Source organism: Spodoptera frugiperda, chromosome 11 (genome assembly GCF_023101765.2).
Source record: "Spodoptera frugiperda isolate SF20-4 chromosome 11, AGI-APGP_CSIRO_Sfru_2.0, whole genome shotgun sequence".
Taxonomy (NCBI): domain Eukaryota; kingdom Metazoa; phylum Arthropoda; class Insecta; order Lepidoptera; family Noctuidae; genus Spodoptera; species Spodoptera frugiperda.
This window is the reverse complement of record NC_064222.1, coordinates 4495605-4518407: the sequence shown is the minus strand read 5'-3', so window position 1 is coordinate 4518407 and position 22803 is coordinate 4495605. Positions and strand designations below refer to the sequence as shown.

The window sequence follows — 22803 nt, the reverse complement described above, 5'->3', positions numbered from 1 at the left end:
AGCTGGAGGGCACCCTACACTACGCTTGGCTATATCTACGTAACTATCAATAAATGAAGAAGTTGTTGTGAGTGTAACTCATAAACAAAATCAACATCAATAAATAAAGCGTTAATTCTGGCAAAAACAGATTATAATTGGTGATTATGACGTGATAAATAAATGAGTAATATTGTTTCCTAACCGACAGGTGCTGAAATGCCCAAGTGATCTCCATGATTGTCATCACAGAGGAAGCGAGTGAGCCTATTGCTGTACAGCACTGTCCGTTTAGTGTCTGAGATTACTGACTAACATAATGGCAAGCACTTCAACGTCCTTGCATAGCGTTATAACCTACGTTACAAAAATGACTTCAGCCTTTTACAAAAACTTGAAGTATAACAATAACTAAAAACTGCTTGACTCTTCGTTTAGCCAATCACGAGAATTCATGGAATATTCACAGATGTAAGTACCTACAGGTCAAACTTCATACCTACTCTTCTTAAAGTCTGTTAAAAACATTTTTTACTCACTGACAACCTTCTATTTTAAAATGGGGTATTAATAAATGGCTACATAAGACAAAAGATAAGACAAATCTAATTCGGTGTCTAATATGTTCCTTTTAAATTTATAAGTTATACAATTTAATTTAATTTTGTTTAATACTTTTAAGCATTAGTCATTTCTGACATTTTAGTCGATTTAGTAAGTGACTATAATCGATTAACATACAAGTGACATTTATAAAAATTTTGACAGGCAACTGCTTTCGTCCGCCATAATCGTTTGCGAAATTTGTTATCAAACAGCAGGCGAGGAAATTTGTGTTTAGTTTTGTAGTGAATAATGGCTATCGTAGAAGACGAAGTGAGAAATGAATCGGAAGAAGAGAATGAAATAGGTGTGATTTTGGCGGAAGAGGAAGCCGATGCAGGAGACGACCCGGATGATTCCGATATCGAATTGGAGGAGGAAGAAGAAGTATGCACAACCTTACAATCCTATTATATTTGACTCACTATTGGGCATTGCATTATTTTAGAAAATATAATTTGTTGTTATTAGACAATCAAATTATTCTAGATATAAAGACTTCTTTGCACGTGGGAAGGCAATAGAATCCTTTATAGATCCAACTGGAATCTTACTTGATTTTGCAACTGTTGTTAGTATTTATTTTAGTTGCATCGGCTTTGTTACGTATATTATTATTCGTTAATTATTTTCTATGTACGTTTTACATGCGTTCCATCATTTCATCCATCGAGTTTGATTGTAATATTAAAAGTAATGAATGATACTTAATAAAATCAGTATCTACCTTTTGTACCTATTGCTTTTCGTCGCAAGAATTACATCTTGCAATATGATAATAACGTAGAACGAAGTAATAACAATCTACCTTCAATATAGAAAACAAGTTTGATAGAAACTACATACTTTTGAATAATAATTTGTCAAACATAACCTATTTTAGGTACCTATTATATTTTTCTTATTTACATCACAAAATGTGAGATTGCTAAGATTGTATTACAGCAAACATGGGATAAGACTTTTTCCTTTGTTCTCTTCAAGGAGTTTCATAATAATAGGTTGCATTGTTGTACCTTTTTTAAATAGGTCATTGAAGTGTGTCGAAAACTGATCTCCGGATTGGTTGATTCTCTTGGAATTATACATAAAATAATGAGAATGACTGTCTCATAAACCACTGAGCCTGAGGTAGACCGTGTTCTTAGTATTTGGTTTGTAATTTTTTTAACAAATTTGAATCTGTTATTATGATCGAATTATTGACAAAAACTTCATTAACTTTTTTCAAAAATCAATTTTACGAAAAGGTGAAAAATGACAAACTGGTTGAAAAGGTGCATTTTAAATTAGTATATAATATGTAGTCCCATGTAATAGGGAGTCAGTCTATTGCCATTTTGCATTTTACCAATAATTTTTTGTGATAATATTTAACAAATTGGCTTACTTTACTATTTACTTTGTTTTTCTGTTCTTGCTAGGATGACGATGAAGAATTAATTTTAGAAAAGAGGGTGTTACGATTGGAGAGCTGTATTGCGAAGAATCCAAATAACTACCTTGACCATGTGGATCTCATTCAGACTTTGTGGTAAGTCAGTATGAAAAATGATTTATTCAATAATACTTCCATAATGTTAATTAATACCAGTACAACATTGTACTATACTTACTAAAATTGATGTTATATAAAACTTAAGACCTCAGTTATTTGAATGTGATTCTCCGGAACTACTCAATAGAATTAATAATCTTTTTCTGTTGAATAGTCTAATTGTTGAAAAAGGTCATAAAACGTCAGGCTACAACCAATACGAGCTGAGTTATAGTTAATTTATATTTGTTCTAAACAAACAAACTCTTCAGCTTCATATAATGTAATATTTGTATAGATTAGTATGCATGCAGATGACAACTTGAGTTGTCAAGGACAACATAAAAAAAGAGTGAATGAGATATCCATAAAATTTTCTTTATAGTCAGCATAAAATTACAATACTCACAACACTAACTGTATTCTTAATTACTTATAAGTAAATAAAAATATGAAATATTTGCTAGGGGTCTATCATCTCTGGAGCGTTGGCGAGTGGCGTTTGATAGGCTGCAACAGTTGACGAAGATGAAGGCCGAACACTGGCTGATGCGGCTGCAGACCGAGGTGTCTCTCGCACACAACGATGAGGCCCGCGAACGCGTCGCCAAACTGTTCCAGGATGCTGCTATAGATTGCTACTGTGAGTACATCAATCTTGACAGAGTTTGCACTGTTGTGACACCCATTTTCGACATAAATGAGTGTGATGTACCTAATAAGATGCGAGCCTATTTAACGTTTTTTTTTTTTATTTAGTTGAGACAAAACACATTATGTAACTAATAAAATCTAAAAGTCTGAATTACACACACTTCTAATTGCTATGCTATTTTAAACTGGGCCGAACTCGTAAACATTTTGAGTTTGGACTTAATATAATGTGTCCATTTGTCTTGGTGTTATGCACAGATTATTAAAAACGTGTTGTTATGCCTTGAATTTATTCTATGTTAATTATAATATTTGTTCAGCCATCCCGATTCTGAGTGAGTGGTGTTCCTGGGCGCTGACTGTGGAGCCGGCTGACAAGGCGCGCGAGCAGTTGGAAGAAGTTTTAAGACGCGCTGGTGCTGACCCCTTCTCTGGGAAGATCTTCTGGGACGCCAAGTTCGAGCTGGAGAAAAATCAGTTGGAAAATTTGAGGTCCGTTTAATATTAATATTGACAGTTTAAAATTAATGCATTTCGATTTAGTGTCTTATGATGATATTAGTTTGTATATGAGGGACCATTGTTTTATTATAACTCGACAAAAAAAGGTTCACACTTGACAGAAGGGTTGGAGATCATGCGTTGCATACCATTTTTTTTTTTTTTTTTTAAAGGGGGAAAATCATCCAATGACTTCTCCCGCCTTGGGCGAGGCGAGAGGGAGTGTCAGACTCTTACTGACTAAAAACCACCCCGTTCCTTCTTCGAACTGGAGAATCAGTTGGAAAATTTGGGTTGGTTTAAAATTAATATTGTCCTGCTTTTCGAGCCGGAGCCCCGGTAAACCCGCTAGGTAGTCCGCAGCTCCGGATCAGGCATCAGCCCTACTGGGCCCCATCTGTGGTGGTCTGATGGCTCTTTGAGGTGCGCGCGGAACGCGACGCGCCGCACAACGCGACGCGCCGCACAATGCATTGCATACCATGAAGTCATCTCTTCAAGTTAGGCATTGCGCATTCGGAACTCTCACTTACCTATTTATTTGTTACTGTAGTGAGGAAGACACAGAATACAAGGCGCAGAAGGAGCGAGTGCTCTGGTGCCTGGAGGAGACGGTGTCCAGACCTCTTCTAAGAGGGGAGGAGGCACTACAGCAGATGGAGGAGATAGCACTCTCCTTGCACAGCCAAGATTATGTAGATAAGGTAACATTACCATTTTGCATTATACTTATGATCTGAAGGTATTATGTTCGCGGTTTTGTCAGACTGAGACATTTTTTCACACCTTTTAAACCTTCCCTGGACTTCCACAAATAATGTAAGACCAAAATTGCCAAATTAGTCCAGCCGTTCTCGAGTAGCGAGACTAACGTACAGCAATTGATTTTTATATATAGAGACTGTACATGTATGTTAAATTATAAAAAGATTGATTGTTTATGTACACTTTTGCTTGCTTTTGTTTTACTCTTGGGACTATAGCGATATGTTTTGATTGTGTATGATGTTGATTATGTTTGTTGTTTTAGGTGAAGAAGCAACACGAATATGCAGTGGAATTCCTTCACAGAATATCTCCGTTCGAAGATCAGTTGCTGACTCTAGAGTAAGTTGTCAAAATTATATATTTTTTTTTTATTTTATCACATCGAAAATAGACTGTGCCTCTATCGGATCATGTGATAGTAAGCACTCATCACCGCCTATGGACACCCGGAACACCAGAGAAGTTACAACTATGTTGCTGGCCTATATCCTGGGGTATAAACCTCTTGTCTACTGGTGACACACAATCAAAAACATATTGTGCCTCGCGTGGATCCACGTTCTGCCATACTATTGGTTAAAATATGAGTTGTAGTTAAAAAGACAGAGTGAGAGAGAATGATTCACATTTTTTAATATATCTGTTTATTTGTTTCCAGCTCTCCAAAGGACAAATTGAAAGTGTACTTGGACTACATAAAAACTTTGAAAAAACTAGCTTTGAACAAGAGATATGCCGAGTGTGACACCAGTGGGATACTGAGGGTGAGTAGCGTTTTATCATAATATTGTATGTAGTAAACAATTTATATTAATGAAATTACCGTTCTCTATAAAATTATGATAATTATTAGTTTTGTTATATTCATATTATTGTCAGCCATCATGCATGTATTGAAAAAGATATGCTTATACAGGGTATCAAACAAATAATATAACCGGTAAAATGGGTATATCATGTATAAACCTTTTTCTATTGACTTCCGGGGATAAAACTCTTAGCGATAAAAATAAAATGTTACTGTTACTCAGTATTTATCGCGACGCGGTTGAAAATGTCTTACCGCAACCGTACTGAAAGTTATGTATTAATGATTACTTAACCCAGTGTTTAGTAACTGCTTTCGACACAAAATCGTTACTAAGGAATAGTTTAAGTAATCATGAAATGTCTCAGAATACGGCAGTTTTATATAGAAGATTTATATTTCCCAGATAAGATGTATATTTGCAAGTAAAATACATGTATTTAAAAGAGCCATTTAAAGTTTACCCAATCTTTAGTTTTTATAATGTTTGTACTTAATTTCTTTGTTTTTTTTATACTTATTGCTTGAATGGTCTAAAAAGAATGTTGAGCCTACCTTTAATTTAAGAGCATACACTAACTGTTGTTTCCCCATATTTTTAACCTCTTGTATGCCGTATATAAGACAACAATAGAAAAAGCATTGTGTCTCGCGTGGATCCACGTTCCAAACATACGAAGGGTTAAGATTGTTTGTATGTATCTTAGTTGGTAAGCCTTAATAAATAAATAAATACCGTCGGCAGGTGGTGTACGACCGCGCGAGCACGGAGTGCGGGTCGGAAGGCCCCCAGTTGTACAGCATGTTCGCGTCGCACGTGCGGGCGCGCTCGTCCCGCGCCACGTACGCGCGCGTGCTGGGCTCGCTGCGCCGCCGCGCGCCTACACGGGCGCTGCCCTGGGAACTCACCATGCAACAGGCAGAGAAGGATGGAGAGAGCTTCGAACAGGTCAGTCACTTCAGTACATGGAAATAGATAGTTTGGAGAGTTTACTAGAGATTTAGTTTTGATGCATTTTATGTGGAAGTTATGTTAAATCGCCGTGGTGGTGGTGGCAGAGAATTCATTTGGCATTAGTGCCCATAGTCCACTGGTGGACTACAAACCTCTTTTACATATGAGGTGTTTGCCATAATCTCCACGCTTAGCAGATGGATTGGAAATTGTTATTTAAAAATATAAGGTTTATCAAAAATCCACACAGGGCATTGAATCTTGACATTCATACTTGGTTTGGAATATCTATCAAAAACGAGAAATAGTTTCAGAAATATGGGATTGCGATGGTCTAATCTTTCGGCCGCTAGTTGATTCTTACTAAACTTAAGTAAGAATCAGGGTGTTGATAAATGTTTTCTACTCTGTCATCACAACACAGCTTAATATCACAAACCTTCAGTTAAAAATGACACTTACATGCTTACAGATAAAGACTATATTCGAGACGGCTCTAGCGCGAGGGATGGAGTCGTTCAGTCAGAGCGAGGAGTTATGGTTGAGTTACCTAGAATATTTACGCCGCATCTCCGATTTTAACAATGAAAAGGATGTAGACAGACTGCGGAGAACATTTAGACTCGCTTGGGATACGTTGGCGGAGGTATGTCTAGTTTTAATTTGTTACTAGTTTATTTTTATCTGTCTCGTTGGTCGAGAGGTCGGTCGTCGAAAGTATTACTGGATTTTTTTTCCGTTTTTCGAAAATTTCTCAGTAGTAGCACGGAGGCTGGAATTGTGCCCAGTACATGGCAATAGGCTCACCCCCTATTACATAAGAATTAACACAAATGGGGAAAAATGGGTGTACATTGTATAGCGGCATTACATGCTGTAATGTGCAACTCTGTCTACCCCTTCGGGGATAAAAGACGTGGCGTTGACGTAGGCGGTAAATGAACACACGGAATTTGACAAAAGGCTAATTTTATTATACTTTTTAGACGTATAACGAAGAAGCGGATGATAGCGAGGTTCCTATATTTTGGGCACGAATTGAATACAGATTGCTGAACGATCCAAAGCAAGGCCGAATGATCTTTGAAGAAATACTCAGTAAGTTTACAATGTATTGATACTTTTTATTGCACGAAACTATTGCAGAACGACAATTTGTAACTCACCCAGGCCGTATTATCCTTAAAGCAAACTAGGCAAGTGCCTAAGGCGCCAAGTGACAGAAGGGGCCGCGATTCACGCGTGCCCATACAGTGGCGCATAAGGTGCTTACCTAAAACGCTCTTTAAGTTTAATCTACCTCTGCACACAGCTCTTTGTGTGATCTACAAATTGTTGTTCTACATTTGGGTGTGGAGATGGACATTTAAAAATACTTGTGCAGATGTCTTACAATAAACATAATATGGCATGCACTTAAAGTACATTATGTACACACACATATGGGCATAGCATGTTGTGCATCCGAAATACAGATGAATTTAAATATTTTGTTTAACTAACACAACTAATCTATCTATCTTTGTATACTAACACGCACTAACCAGCTTATTTCTTTCCAAGGGAGACGATATGGTCGACAAAGACTATCTCTGCACTCTCACTATGCTTTGTGCTTATTCTAATATAATTAAGTTTAAAACAGGTTTGCCTATTAAAGAAAACCCTCTAAAAACAGATATTGGTGATAACAAAACTATATCGAAGTTCTGGGAGGTGCTGTTGGCATTGGAATTTGATAGGAAACCGCGCCCTTCGGACCAAAAACTAAGGGATTTAATGAAACGGGCCCTGAAAGACGTGAGGGACTTCCCGCCCGTTATCATAAGGATGTGGACCGCGTTTGAGAGAGATTATGGAACTATTGAGACTTTGCAAGAGTGCAAAGAAATTTGTCAGGTAAGTTTAGTGCTTATTATTTATGTTATACTAGCCTGTACCAGTGGCTAAAAAGTGGAATAGAAAGTTGCCTATGTATGTATCAATCCGCAGTATATTTGTAATCTATTATTAACTATAATCTATTATACTATTACATATTATCTCTGTTACAATGGCTTTGGCCACAAAATTAATTATTTTTTTCAGAACTTTTTTTTTGTTTTTCAAAACCTTGCCCCACACTTGGATTTTCTCCTGTGTTGTCGGTGCATTTACAAACATACAAGTTCACATACAATTGAGAATTACATACTCAAAGTATGCAGTTGGGTCAGAACTGCTAAGAACTCCAAACTTTAATTTGTATTGCAACCAAAGTTATCAAAGTTTATGATACAATTCTTCTTTGAGTCTGTTTTTAAATTACTTGTTTCCTTATAGAAATCCCATCTTAAACCAACCGGTTATAATAAAACACACAAAACTTAACAACATTTATAATATTCACAGACAAGACTCAGGGATTGGCACGGAACTTATGAGGCGATGAGAAAAAAAATGCTCGGCAAAAAGAGTCAGGATGGAAACCCAAAAGCATCGAAGAAACCGATGATTGAGAAATTACTTAAAGGGGGTCAACAGAAAGGTAAAAGGAAGTCGGATGGGGGGGACGGTGGGGGTGAGTCGAAACGGAAGAAGGAAGAGAAGATGGACGTGGATGAGAAGGAGACTAAAGAAGATAATGGAGTGAAGCGGAGTCATGAGGAGGGAGATGAGGAAGGTTAGTGGTACACCATACACCATGACTTATATACGTGACATTGACTTAGTAGTAAAAGACTGTTAAGCAACAACAGCGTTTGTGTTAAATCTATACTAATATAGGTTTGTTTGTTTGTTTGAATGCACTAATCTCAGGAACTACTGGTCCGATTTGAGAAATTCTTTTTGTGTTGGATAGTCAATTTATCGAGGAAGGCTATTAAACATCACGCTATGACCAATAGGAGCTGAGCAGAGCGGGTGAAACCGCGCGGAAGTAGCTTGTCTTCTATAATATAAGAATGAATGAATGAATGAATGATCTGAATGTATTGCTAAGCGCAAATACTACAGCTAAACCGGTTTCGTTAATTCTGTTTTAGATGGGTTCCTTATTGTACTTTCTGTTAGGAGAAGGCTCCGTAAGAAAAAAAAAGACAAAAATGTACTGAAAAATTCGCGGGGTCCGCTAGGTTATGATAAAAGAGAAAAAGAGATGAATAAATAAATGTTTACAACATAACTTTCATGAATACTATCACTAGCTGTCTTTTACAAATGAAAGATTAATCTTAATCTGTTACCATATGAATAGTATTATAATGATAAATAAATAAATATGTTGTATGTTCTATGTAGTTGGGGAGAGTAAGAGACAACGTACAAGCAGCTCGAGCCCGCACCGACTGGGCACGAGGGATGCCTGCACGCTCTTCATCAGCAACCTCGAATTCAAGTAAGCATATTATTATTTATTTATTATTATTTTCAGCCATGGTCGTCCTACTGCAGGGCAAAGGCCTCCCTACCCTCCTTCCACTCGTCTCTGTGTAGAGCTTTCTGTGGCCAATCCTTTTCATAGGCGTCGAGTTCATCCCGCCATCATTCTGGGCCTGCCGCGACGTCTGTTGACGTTTAGTGGGCTCCACTCAGTGGTGAGTTTTGCCCACCGCTCGTCCGACATGCATATTATCTTTATTATTATTTTTTTAACGTTACCACACATTAGGATTCTCTCCTGTGTCGTGAATGCGTTTACAAACATACAAGTTCAAGTGGATCACACAAAGAGTTGTTCCGTGCGGGAATCGAAATCGCTACACGTTCCGCGGCAGCCGGTTGCCCAGTCAACGCACCAACTGTGCGGCGTTATCTCTTTATTTATTGTTAAACTTTGGTCTTTTTAAAATATTTTAAAATATATAAAGCCTACCAGAACAGGAGATTTTCAAGCTACACGCATTCTTGGCTTCAGAGAGCTAGGAATATTTAGATAATACGCGCCATGTCCAGAAGCACTGTTTTCTGCATCAGTTTAGGGGCTCCGGAGCAGGTCTATTAGAGGACCCTGTTCCCTTTACAGGTGTTGAGGGTGGCCACCGGGGTGGTTTTAGTGAGGTAAAAATCCCACACTCCCTAGTCTTTTATCCCCAAAAAGGTTTCCCCGTCACCAAAAAAAGGCTCTTGACCCAAGCTAGACGCTTGTTAGCCTACTCAGGTGTTGATCGATGCTTTTAGCTATTTATTTAAACTTATTACCACAATTTTGGTACAAAACCGGACGTAATGCCAAAGGCATTCTTTCTTGTCAACCTTTGCCATTGAGGAGTTGTACCTGTACCTTCCATCGTCAGCTCTTTGATATGAAATGATGATCATCAGACGTAAAAGGTTATAATTTTGATGGATGCCCTCGATTTCCCTGGGATCTCATCATCAGGTGCTCACCAATACCAACTAGGAAGTATACCCTACTGAACAAAAAAAAACGCAAATCAAACCAGAAATGTTTAAGTAATCGATGTTCAAATCTACGACTATCGTGAAAATGACATCGTTCAAGTACTTATAATGCTAATAAAATAAAAACTACTGAACCAATCTGAAACATTTTTTATGAGGACAAATTGTGAAAATCATGCAAATCTTCGATGTAAACCGTACACCGATTACGTCATTTTTGCATATAGAAAAAGAAAACTTACCGGCCGAATTGAGAACCTCCTCCTTTTTGGGAAGTCGGTTAAAAAGTGGATAAAGATATGCCTATAGTAATAAGAAGTTAAAAGGATATCAATCAACTTTCGTCAACATTGCAGGTCGGAATTGTATGTACACATCGGTAAAGTTTTAAAATAAGCTATCTCGTTTATTTCTTCCGATCACCTCGATTTATTCGACTGTGCAAACATTAACGATAATAGCAACCTGCTACCTTCAATTTCCCTAATTAAATATTATTCACATAAATATTCGATCCATTATTACAAATTTTTGCTACCTAAGGGGGCGGGAGAAGTCATAGGATGACTTTCCACCCTTAAAAGAAGCTGTATAAATCACATATTTACAAAAACGCGCTTGTTAGATCTTTACTCGGTCGTCCTCGGTACTGTTATAGTAGATCACCGCATGTTAATATTTACCTGCATAGGCTCGGACCCAATACGAATACAAGGTGTTGCAAATTGATAATGTTAAAATGAAATCATAATTGATAACTAAATATTTTAGCATCTTGAATAGAACCAGTTTATCAGGGATGATTTGGAATTAATCAGTCTGATAATTTACTTAAAACACAAAACAACACAAATTTAATTTTTGTGTTTTGAACCCAAAGAACAACAGAAATTTTACACTGCAGTATATGTTGCGTGTATAATTAAAATACCACGCACAAAATCATAATTATACGACAGCAACAAAACTAAGTTCTACATACTAAAACCAACAATCCCGTTTAAAACAGTACTCAGTATACTAGAATCAATTATAGCATACGGAATCCCTAGTTACGAGAGAACATTAAAAACGTATGTCAATAAGATATCCAAATTGCAGGTTAGATTCCTAAGGCTCATGGTACCGAGCAAAATAACACAAAAATGCAAAAATAACCTCTTAGAACTATTGGAATATTGCAAAATGTTTCCTATTCAGTTTCGATTCGAACAAACATTCTTAACAGAACACTTATCAATAAAAACATTCAAGTACCTGTTTCACATAAAATAATCACCACGAGTATTAACATGGTGATTTATTTAATAAAATACCATGCCAAGATTTTGGAATATGTAATTTGTAAACGTTGATTCCCAAAAGCTTAAATTTCGTTTCAATGGTGCTGCCACGTTCAAACCCTTATAAGTTTTTAAACATAGCTTTGATAAATTTAAGCTTATGGGAATCAACGCAACTTTTACAAATTATTACAAAATCTTGGCATGGTTTTTTATTTAATAAATTACCATGTCCGCGCGGTCGAAACGGACACAAATAAATTGATAATACCTCCAGTTAAAAATTATTATGGCAGGTGAACTTTAAAATTTATATTCTCACAATAATCAATGAAATCCCCAAAATATTAAAGATAAACTGAAAAAACTATAAACAGAAATAAAAACTACTACTACAACTACATAAATATATAATTTAAAAAGAGTGCTATTTTAGCCAACAAATTGTTACTCAGTTTGGCGAAGTTTAGTAATATGGTAAATGTATGTATTTTCTATAAATAAACGTTATAAATTAAAAAAAAAATAACACGGGTTTAAACTTAGTTGCAAACCCAAAATGCTAAAAACACCATGTATATTAGAGATTTTTTGTTGTTGACTAGAACCGGTGTATATTGAAAGCCAAGACAATATGCGATTATAACATAATGTAGGGTAGACAGCGAAATATAACATTTAATACGTACCGTGTGTGTCGGTACATGAGTATTTGCTGGAGAAGTGTTTGTTTCACTTCTACCTACTTTATGTATGATTACTTGTACTTCTATAATCTTACGTAATGAATATATTATACTGTCATAACCAATTGGTTTATAAATACTCTTAAGCGAATGTGAGTGCCAATACAAACCAGATCTGGTTTATTGGTGCAAAAATATGTAAAACTGTATTGAATTGTAACAAATGAAGAAATAAATAACGGCGTCTGACGCTTCTAATTTAGAAGATAATCTAAAAAGAAAAAGGATTTTTTAGCAAATTATTTATTGGTACTTCCGTTATTTCTCAATCAAAACAGTTTTTTTTCTCTTCTGTGATAAAAAGTAGTTTTTTGGCGTACGTGTTATTTTAAAGCTCAGAAATTAACACGACGTGACGCTTACCAACCGCATCATAGCATAGGCGATACTAGCGACACCTATGTTGAACTTTGAGTTTTCCCCCATTGTTATATGAGGTGAGGTAGCCATATTTAAAATATTAAAAATAAAGTTATCAATTATTTCTATTTAGACACCCAATATTGAAACTACTAATTGTAATAAAATAAAAAATTGTTTTTTATATGTGTGTCTTAAATTTTTAATTACAGTTGCGATGTTGCTATAAAAAAATAAATATTATTTAAAAACGGAAGCGATAGGATTTTTTCGCTATGGTAACACTAATTTTTTTTGTTGACTAAAAGTGACGCTCAGGTGGTGTGGTGTTTGGCTTGTAGTGTCGTTTTGTCCGTCGACAAGTGCGGTACTGTGACGGTATTAGTGAAAATATTGTGCATCTATACGATAACATCATGGTAAATATAGTTTCAAACTCAATTTATTACTTAGTTTAGTTTAGTTACAAAAAATACTTATTTAATTAATAATTTCAACATTTATTTGCTGTAGTTCCTTTTTTATATTATATTCTTAATGTGTTATTTTCTCACAATTTAAAATATCAGCTGTTATTTTTCAATATTTATAAATATTTTCTTTAGGAATTCAGCGATGAGGAAAGGACAATCCTCGCTCGCTTGGTATCTGAGCATCCGATTATGAGGTGCCAAGTTAACAGTAACGTAGTGCTTGCAGCGAAAGAGAGAGCCTGGAGATCTATTACCGCACTCTTTAATTATGTTGGTAATACGCCTATACGGGTACGTACCATTTTTTTTCATCATCGTTATCATCCCATAACCAAACCCCTGTTGAGAGAAGGCTTCTTCTCAGACGATGGTATTTTTCTAATGTCACAAATAATAATTGCTCTAGTATAATATAGCCTAATACAAATTAAAACTATAACAGCATAGTTATAAATAGTATGAGCGATATAATATACAACGTATAATATATTACTAATATATTAATCGTTATTTATTTTTAACAAACTGTTATAAATGTTGACTGTTATAAATAACATAACAGATTGTTATAAATATTAGATAACGGTGGCGACTAGTTCTATTCATGAACTTCGTGGTGTTTTGGCAACAAGCGTTCCACAAACCACAGCTATGTTCAAAATTCAATGTTCACGAACTTCACGTCGCTGTATCGTCTTATAGTGCCATTCAAATATGAACTTTACTACGTTAAAGAATAAATTCGTTTTGAAAATCAATTGAATTTTATAATGCATTGTAAATAGCGTTCAATTGCAAAATGCTAAATTATAATATTTATAACAGATAACAGTCAATATTTACATTATAACAACTCAAAATAACAGTTGGAAAAAATAATACCTGTTATTTTGTACTTGGTAATAAAAATGGATTACCGACAAATTATAATAACGACCCATCGTAAGCTTATAAACTGTATTTGTTTCAGTAATTATTATTTGTGATATTAAAAAATTATTTACAATTTTACTTTGTGACCCATCATATAAAATAGTTTTAAGTCTTCACTATATGTTGTCCATAAATTAATTTTATTTTGCATTAATACTTGATTTGTTCACTTATCATTTCTCTCATTATTTTGGTGAATAATATTTGGAAAAAATGGAGGCCGATTCAAATATGGATAACATATAATTTTCCACAACTTCCTTCATATAGATATCAAATTAAAGGGTTTGATTGGTAGAAGAGAGCTCATTAAAAAAAACAAATTATAATTAGTGAACAATGTTTGGTTTTGAAGGTTTTCATATTTATTAATGGTATCTTTTAACGATACATATATTATTATGTACTAATCTTGAACAATTACTTATAATGGTTTCGTGTAATTTTTAGCGTGATATTAACGCCCTCAAAAGGGCGTGGCTTGAAATGACAGCGCCACCCGCAGATAGCGATGAATGGGACCGCTTGAATAATAACGGTCCCAACGCACAAATTGATCCAGTAAGTTTTACTTTAATATTACCGTATTCGTTATTACGCATGTAGAGATGCAAGTGTACTTTTCGTCAGTATGATATAACTCCAAACTTATTTAATTACATACCGAGCACTATTCAAGATCTGCACTTCTACAGAAAATTTTAACACGTTGAATACCATTGGTTCAGTTGTGACCGAGGTTAGCTTAGAATTTACAGTCATCGGTTTTCTATTGGCTTTCAAAGATTTAATATCAGAAAACATTCAACAGCAGTAGTCAAATGAGAAAGTCTCAATAAGTTTAATAATAAATTATTTTACTTTTCCAGCCTCCTGATCCCATGTTGAATAACGGCAACGTAGATTATAACCATAATCACACAACCGAATATAACGCTAGTCGTAGGCGACAATTGGCCATACAAATGACGTTGCACACTTTAAGAAGGGAATTGCGAGTTCTGCAGAACCAGGTAAACTTTAAAACATAATATTTGAAAAACGGCCAGTTACAATAATCTGTTTGTTCCTAGATTTGGCTACTAGAGATTAGACAGAAATAGGTACTTACCTTAGTCTGAAATACGTTATTTCGTCTTTTCAACACAATAAATAAAATATTCAAAAATAGTCACATATAAAAGTAAAGCCCAGTAAAGAGGGCTTTACTGATTTTATGATATACGAATATTAATTTCGGTATTTTTTAACAATACATGCTTTTTGTCACAAAAACATGGCGCCACAACATTGAAGATTCGAAATAATAGCATTGAATTTGACTAAATTTCAGGCGAGAAAAGCGTCATAAGTCTATATGATACATTTCATATGATGCTAATGTTGCCGTGTGAGTGAGGTTATCGTAGCCCCCTTCCGTCTACTGTGATCAGACTGTTAACTACCCTACCACATAAACAAACAGATTATTGAAGACTAGGCATCAATGAAAACATAAACTTACTGTGAAAATATTAATGTGATTAATTTATTAACTTTTACAGATCGAGAACATAAGAACGACTGTTGAAGCATTTCAAAATCAGTTAGGAATGAATCAACCAAGTGATCCAGCCGAACAACCAGAATAAAAGGAATGCGTTTGAATCAACCAAGTGATCTAGAACCAGTACAACCAGAATAATCAGGATATTGTTTAAAAAAAGAACGGCCTGTTTAATTTTTTTTTCAAACTTTCAAATTTTGTAGTGGGCTAATGATTCCCTTTATGCTATGCTATGAGATTGTTATATGTAGTGGGCTATAATTTTCTATATAAATAACAGGCTAAGGGGTTTTTTAAATATAGTGGGTTATGATTTTTTATATCTAATGGGGTAAGGGGTTTTTATATATAGTGGGCTATGATTTTCCATATGTAATCTGTTCTGGGTTGTACTGGTTTGGCCGCTGTCGCTAGATATTCGCTTCGTGACTTTAGGTCGTGTCAATGGACATGGTTCCGCCTATCATAATGCTTAAGATTGCACAAAAAAATAAATAAAAAGAATTAATAAACAAAAAAAAAAATACAAAATGAGAAATATTAACAAAAAAATTAAAAAATAAGAAAAATTAACAAAAATAAATATTGGCTACCTACTTACGTAAAAGTAGTAAAACAGGCCCTTAATTTTGTCTGCCTTTTTTATTTGCATGCATGACTAATAAATATATATTTCTAATGAAACAATCGTTATTTTATTTCAACTCAGACTGTTATAAATATTGACTGTTGTAAAAAACAACAACTTGTTAGTTGTTATATTGTTAGTCGTTCACTCGTTCGTTAAATAACGCTGGCAACTCAGTTCGCTGATGTACTTCGTGTCGTTTCGGCATCGACCGGAACTACTCGGGTAATTTCGTTCATTCGTCAATCCAATGCGCACGAACTTCACATCGCTGTATCGCATTATCGTGCCACTCAAATATGAACTTTAATTTCTAAGCAATAGAGTAACATTTTACTTTCTTTTGAAAATAAAATATTGGAGTGACCTTGATTGTTTTGTTTACTTTGAGAATTTTCGTCAATTTATGGTTAAAGATTTTCAATGCGAATAATATTAACGTAAATATACCAATACAAATGGTGTATTGTGTGTGAGTGAGCTTTATTACAAATAGTTGTGTACCTTTCGTAAGTTCGTAAATACCAGGTTGACTTTAACCTAAATAGATAATGTCACGGATATATTATGTGATAGTTTGGAACTAATTTACGGTGTACAATCTAAGTGAAAAAATGTAAATAAATAGACTGAAATAAGCAAGAAGGAAAGTTAATTGAAATCATAAGATTGTTTTATTGCTTTCTTACACATTTTTTATGTGCTTGCAATGCGTTATAAATAATGTCCAAATGCTAAATTATATTAATTTATAACTGTTACAACAGATAGAACAGTCAATAGAACTTATACAACAGATAACTGACTACACATCAATTAATATAATATATTACAACGTTTTAAAATAACAGTTAGAAAAAATAACACAACGAATTATTATTTGAAGAAAAAACTAATAGCTGTTATGCCAATACTAATATATAACAGGTATTTATAACAACAATGGTCAATGAGCGTACATAGCAAATCGTAATCATCAACAGCCCGCGACAGAAAAGTACTACTTTGTCATTATCTGCACATTTAGCAGACTGGTTGGAGATCGCATAACATTGGCTAATAAAGAACTACAAGTTTTGAGTGTGACTGAGGTTACAATACAAACATCGACTTGTACAGTGTAAACCACATCTTTTTGTCCAATAAGAAATAAGCTAGTGTCACACCGTTAGACGTTCATTGTTTGACAGCTGCAGTGATTGGACAAAAAGCCTCTGGCCTACATTTGCGCCGTATGGTGACGCGGATCTGCGGATTACTTAGCGGGTTACCGGGGCTCCGGCTCGAAAAGCAAGAGTAGGATCGGGGTGATTTTTAGTCAGTAAGAGTCTGACTATCTCTTGCTTCGACCAAGGCGGGAGAAGTCATTGGACGATTTATTACCCCCCCCCACAAAAAAAAAAACTAATTGTTGACCAAAGAAAACGATGATCCCCATTTTCAAAGGTTTGCAAGTTCTGTAATGTAGGTACTTGTACAGTTCTACTTCCCTTGGTGTCGTGGGTGTCTATGAGCGACGACGAACTATAACTTACTATAAAGTGGTCCTTTTAATAATATATTTCTTAATTTCAGAGTGGACGAACAAAAGCTGCGCGATATTCTGTCACAGTACGGAGATATCATCTCGCTTCGGGTGCGGAAGGGAATCAAAGCGTTCGGCGGCTCCATCTGCTATTGTCAGTATAAGACTCCAGTGAGTATCGTTTAAAGGTAGTTCTTTTATTATGTGAAAGTTTCAAAGTATACTATCTTTTGACATTAAACAAATTGATTGTAAAAGTAGTAACCACGAAAGAGATCAAGACTATAGAATAAAGAAAAAAAGCAACGTTACGGCTTTTATCCCCGAAGGGGTAGGCAGAGGCCAAAATGTAGGCACATTACGGCACGGCATGTATACAATGTATACCCAATTTTCACCATTTGTGTTATAAATCCCATGTAATAGGGGGTGAGCGTGTTGTCATTTAATGGACACAATTCTATACTCCTGAGAAATTTTCGAAAAACCGAAAAAAGTCGAGTACTAGTATACTTTGCCGCACCCGGAAATTGAACCCGAGACCTCTTGACCGAGTCGCATTTGCGACCACTTGACCAACGAGGCAGTCAAAAGCCAAAATAAAGACACTTCTATTAATTTAAAAACAACATTTTTATTCCTGTAATTTAATTAAACTTCTAATCCAATAACAGGAAGCAGTAGACGAAGCCATAAAACACGACAGGATCCCTCTGGACGGGCGGCCGATGTTCCTGTCCCGGTACTCGGCCAAGAAGTCCAAGCCCGCGTTCAAATACTCGACGGAGGAGGAGAAGAACAAGTTGTTCGTGAAGAACCTGCCGTTCGCGCACTGCACCAAGGACGCGCTCGCCGACGTCTTCGACAAGTACGGCAAGCTCAAGGATGTACGGATCGTGACACACAAGTGAGTTTTACCAGATACTTTTATTATTAGCCTTTGTTATGCTTAAAATAATGTTTTAGTTATAATTTTCTGAACATTTTAGGAATGAAGCTAGGGTTTCATGTGAGACTGAGAGAGTACAGAAACTGAGTGTTCGGTGCTCTTACTAGTTGATTCTTTCTTTGAGCCGGCCAATCAGAGCACCGAATGCGGTCTCGTTTAACGTAAAATGAACTCATAATAAGTCATCAGAATCTGGAATTACAGGTTATTGAAAAGCTTGGTAATCATTTGTCTGACACGGGAATTGATTTTGAGACCTATTTTGAAATAGATTTCAATAGTTCATTACATATATCTATAGCTCTGTACTTATTTAAAATGAAAAAAATATGGTGTTTAAACTATTTCGAAATTCCCATAGGACTTGCGTTGTATCTGGGGTAAGCGAGTAAATAAAAGCCATATAAACATCTTTCCAGGGACGGCAAGCCAAAGGGTCTAGCATACATAGAGTATGAGGACGAGGCGTCGGCTGCTGAGGCTGTGTCCAAGGTGCACGGCATGATGCTGGCAGACAGGAAGCTGGACGTGGCGTTCAGCGCGCCCCCGCCGCGGCAGGCCGGCGCCGCGGCCAGCGACGCGCCGGCGCTGGGGCAGGCCAAGCGGGACGCGGGCGGCGGCGGCATGTACGTATAATTGTATACTCTGTTTGTGAATAACTTATGTAGAAATTGTTAGCAATTTTGTTTTCTTTTAAACGTTGCCCCACATTAGGATTTTCTCCTGTGTCGTGGGTGCGTTTACAGACATGCAATTTCACAGACATCCAGACCCGAAACAACAATTTGTGGATCACATAAAGAGTTTTCCGTGCGGGAATCGAACCCGCTACACGTTGCGTGGCAGCCAGTTGCCCAGCCACCGCGCCAACCGTGCATTCTAAAATTTGAGTCGTTAATCAAATTAAACACCCTTTAAATTGTCATATTCCTTATCGTCAGTAATCAGGGCAGGACTGCTGCTGTACGTTAGATATAGAACTGACGCCACGGTTGGTGCGGTGGCTTAGCAACTGACTGCCGTGTAACGTGTAGCGGGTTCGATTCCCGCACGGAGCAACTCTGTGTGATCCACAAATTGTTGTTTCGGGTCTGGATGTCATGTGCATGTGAACTTGTATGTTTGTAAACGCACTAACGACACAGGAAAAAATCTAAGTGTGGGGCAATGTTTAAAAAAATTACCAAGCTTCGTGACAACCACTTAATTTACTCAATCAGTGTGATCCGGTAACTAAAATACTTATTCTATGTTTCCAGGCGACGAACGCAGCTCAGCAGTTTCATCCCGAGCGTGCTACAGAAGGCCGCGGCGAGTACATCGCAGCCGCAGCCGTCCACCAGCGCCGCGTCAACAAACGGTAGCCATAGCAACGCCGACGACAAGCGACCACTCAGCAACAGCGACTTCAGGACCATGCTACTCAAAAAGCAATAAAAATTACAAGTTAGTCTTTGTAAATAATGTCGAAAGTCGCGTGTAATTACAACAGTGTACTAAGTTTTTAAGAAAGTCGACCTTTCATCAGAACTTTCATTATTGTCGGCCTTATGTTTCGTTTTTAAGACTTACGCCCGAATACTGAAATGCTACTCAATTTTAAGTTGTACTTAAATATCGTGCTATCTCTGTCATTTTATAAAGAATTGATAGGGACAGAACTAGTTTTGAGAGCGTCTTAAAATTGAGTAGCGTTTGATTATTCGGATATTACGTCTGTAACAGTTGATTCCTTTATCAAAACGATCGATATTCTATCTTGATTATTACTCCATAATTGCCTATCTCATTGATATACCTACACAGGTTCTCTGTCAATTCCTTTGTTTATTTTTGTTATATGCAAGAAAGAGACGGGTATATAATAAGTCGAGTTTAGTATCTCTCTCTATTGACTCTTTACGCACACCAAAATGTAATTTCTTACATTGGATTTAGAACTTTATCACAAAACTGTAGAGTTAAAATCTATTTGACGGATTGGGCACGGCACAAACGTAGACAGTTTTTGTTATGGAAACAATTGGACACACGGAGTGTAAGATTTCATACTGGTTCTATAGAAATCAAATATTCAGAGGTAGCTTGTGGCTTTAGTGCGAGTTTATTTCATATTTAACGTGATCGACAAGTATAGACCGCTCAGTGCTCTGATTGGCCGGCTCCAATGAACCAACCAATCACAGAGCTACACGCGGTAACGTTTCAATCTCGTTAAACGTTAACTAAACTCGTACTAGGCCCTAACTAAAATTGTCCACGTTTGCGCCCTGCCTTAAGGCAGCTTGATGCGCCTGCACATTACTGTATAAAATTTGACAAAATATCCCATTGTTTGGCCAGTACGTTAAATAAGACTATGGTATATGTTCTATCGAATATAATATACCTCACTTCAGTACATAATAGTATGGTTAATGTATAATTTTTATATGTATTATGTAGGAGTGAATTCTTCAAATGTGGATGGGTATTTTCGTTATGTGAATGTTAAATATTTTTCTATTTAATTTTGAAATCGATAATTCCACTTAGATATGAAATAAAATTTCGCTAGCAAGTCGTTCAAAGAGATACTGGGCATAACATGTTCTTATAATAATTAATGACGATACAAAAATAAATATCATAACTTAAAAGCCCTTTGGTCGTGAGACATTACGTTTTTTCTTACATAAATACGTTTGGTCTGACGGCCTAAGTTAAAGCGCCATCTAGATTTATTAACAGTATAAAATATTTATGCTGATACATTATTTATAATGATTCAATATCCTGCATTTTTGACACAATAGTTTCACTACTTATGACTTATAACATAACTGGTGATAAATAGGTGTTACATTTTATGTATTATTGAAAATGCCTTTCCTCCCATTTGAACAATTCACCCTATGATTCTGATTTAAGCCTCATCATAATTATAATTACATGTATCTGGTCTTACGACCTGCAATAAAAAGGGTCGAAATTCAATAATGGTACTTATTTGATAAGACTATGTATGTATATCTAATAAAAATAATTACTAAGCTTCTTTGTTTTACTCATAGCATTGTGTTTGTACATATTATTCATGTGTTTACTTACAATTATTCTGTCTTCGAGTGTGTCGATTGGCGTGTCTTTTGCAATGTTTTAAAATTGTTCATAATATACGGAATTTCCTTTGTGTGTGATATAGTTGTGTATAGGAACCGCTAAATTTTCCTAACCCCTAAAGGCCGGCTACGCACTTGTAACGCCTCTGGTGTATCAAGCGTCCATGAGCGGCAGCGATTGCTTACCATCAGGTGATCCGTCTGTTCGTTTACCGGCTTGTTCCATAAAAAAAGCTAAAAGTAACGGTTTACTCACGTAAATATAGTGAGAAAAATTCTACTAGTTTCGAGTCACAGAGGGACTCTTTCATGAGCAGCGTGCGCGGACGCAGCGACGTCAGCAACCTACGCGATGTTACCAACATTATTCATATTAAATATATTTGCGTTTACAACAGACTTACTACTAGCTAACAAAGATTGCAAAGACACGTCAATTTCTATAATTAATATACTCATCAATAATACTTGGTAATTCTATAGCAGTTCACATAAACTAACCTAATACCTATAGGCATAATGTTCGAACGGAGTGTTTCTAAGTTTCGTCGCTACGAAGCGTTCATTCCAGTGTAATTATAATTGTTAATCACATTAATTGTAGTCTCTATATCATAATATAGCAATTTAGTCCACTTTTATAATAAAATGGCTTCTTGCATTATTATGTAGGACATTTTGATCATTCACTGTAAAATAAACGGTAATAGGGATGATGATAACACAATTATAGGGATGATGACGGGGTGTGAAAATTCAAAATCTATTTAGTCCGTCAGTTAGGTAATGGAAAAATATTAGACACGTATTTTTTTTTGTCATATAAGATAACAATACTTAGATAAAACCAATCAAAGTTTAGGAGTGAGAGCAAATACGTCATTTCTACGTATAAAACGTACCTAGAAGTGACGTTACGCGATATTTCAAATCAATATATCTTCGAAAGTATTTGTTTCCGTAAGAAAATAAAACATATGTTCGTGTTTAATGTTTTAAAATACTTAATAAACAGCGGGAGCTCACTACATCACTTCTTATAATGCGAAGTGACGTCATCTGACGTTT

The 22803-nt window shown here is 35.9% G+C and overlaps 2 protein-coding genes across 4 annotated transcripts; both read left to right on the top strand.

Moving 5' to 3' along the window:
• The first annotated feature begins 744 nt into the window (after nt 1-744).
• On the top strand, nt 745-21667 carry LOC118274645 (squamous cell carcinoma antigen recognized by T-cells 3). 3 transcript variants are annotated; one of them, XM_035592284.2, is made up of 17 exons: nt 745-969; nt 2007-2116; nt 2587-2762; nt 3094-3265; nt 3828-3978; nt 4305-4381; nt 4701-4806; nt 5596-5799; nt 6278-6451; nt 6792-6903; nt 7484-7704; nt 8197-8467; nt 9088-9184; nt 17736-17856; nt 18360-18592; nt 19054-19260; nt 19894-21667. In XM_035592284.2, the coding sequence occupies exons 1-17, from the start codon at nt 835-837 to the stop codon at nt 20069-20071; spliced, it is 2745 nt and encodes a 914-aa protein (XP_035448177.2). In that variant the 5' UTR covers nt 745-834; the 3' UTR covers nt 20072-21667. The 3 variants fall into 3 exon arrangements, with proteins under 3 accessions (XP_035448177.2, XP_035448176.2, XP_050552719.1); XM_035592283.2 differs by having other exon boundaries at nt 7451-7704; XM_050696762.1 differs by lacking the exon at nt 19894-21667 and having other exon boundaries at nt 19054-19270.
• LOC118274646 (uncharacterized) lies at nt 12804-16056 on the top strand. Its single transcript, XM_035592285.2, has 5 exons — nt 12804-12999; nt 13186-13344; nt 14437-14547; nt 14856-14999; nt 15531-16056. Exons 1-5 carry the CDS (start codon nt 12997-12999, stop codon nt 15615-15617), a joined length of 504 nt encoding a protein of 167 aa, XP_035448178.2. The 5' UTR covers nt 12804-12996; the 3' UTR covers nt 15618-16056.
• Nucleotides 21668-22803: the final 1136 nt, after the last annotated feature.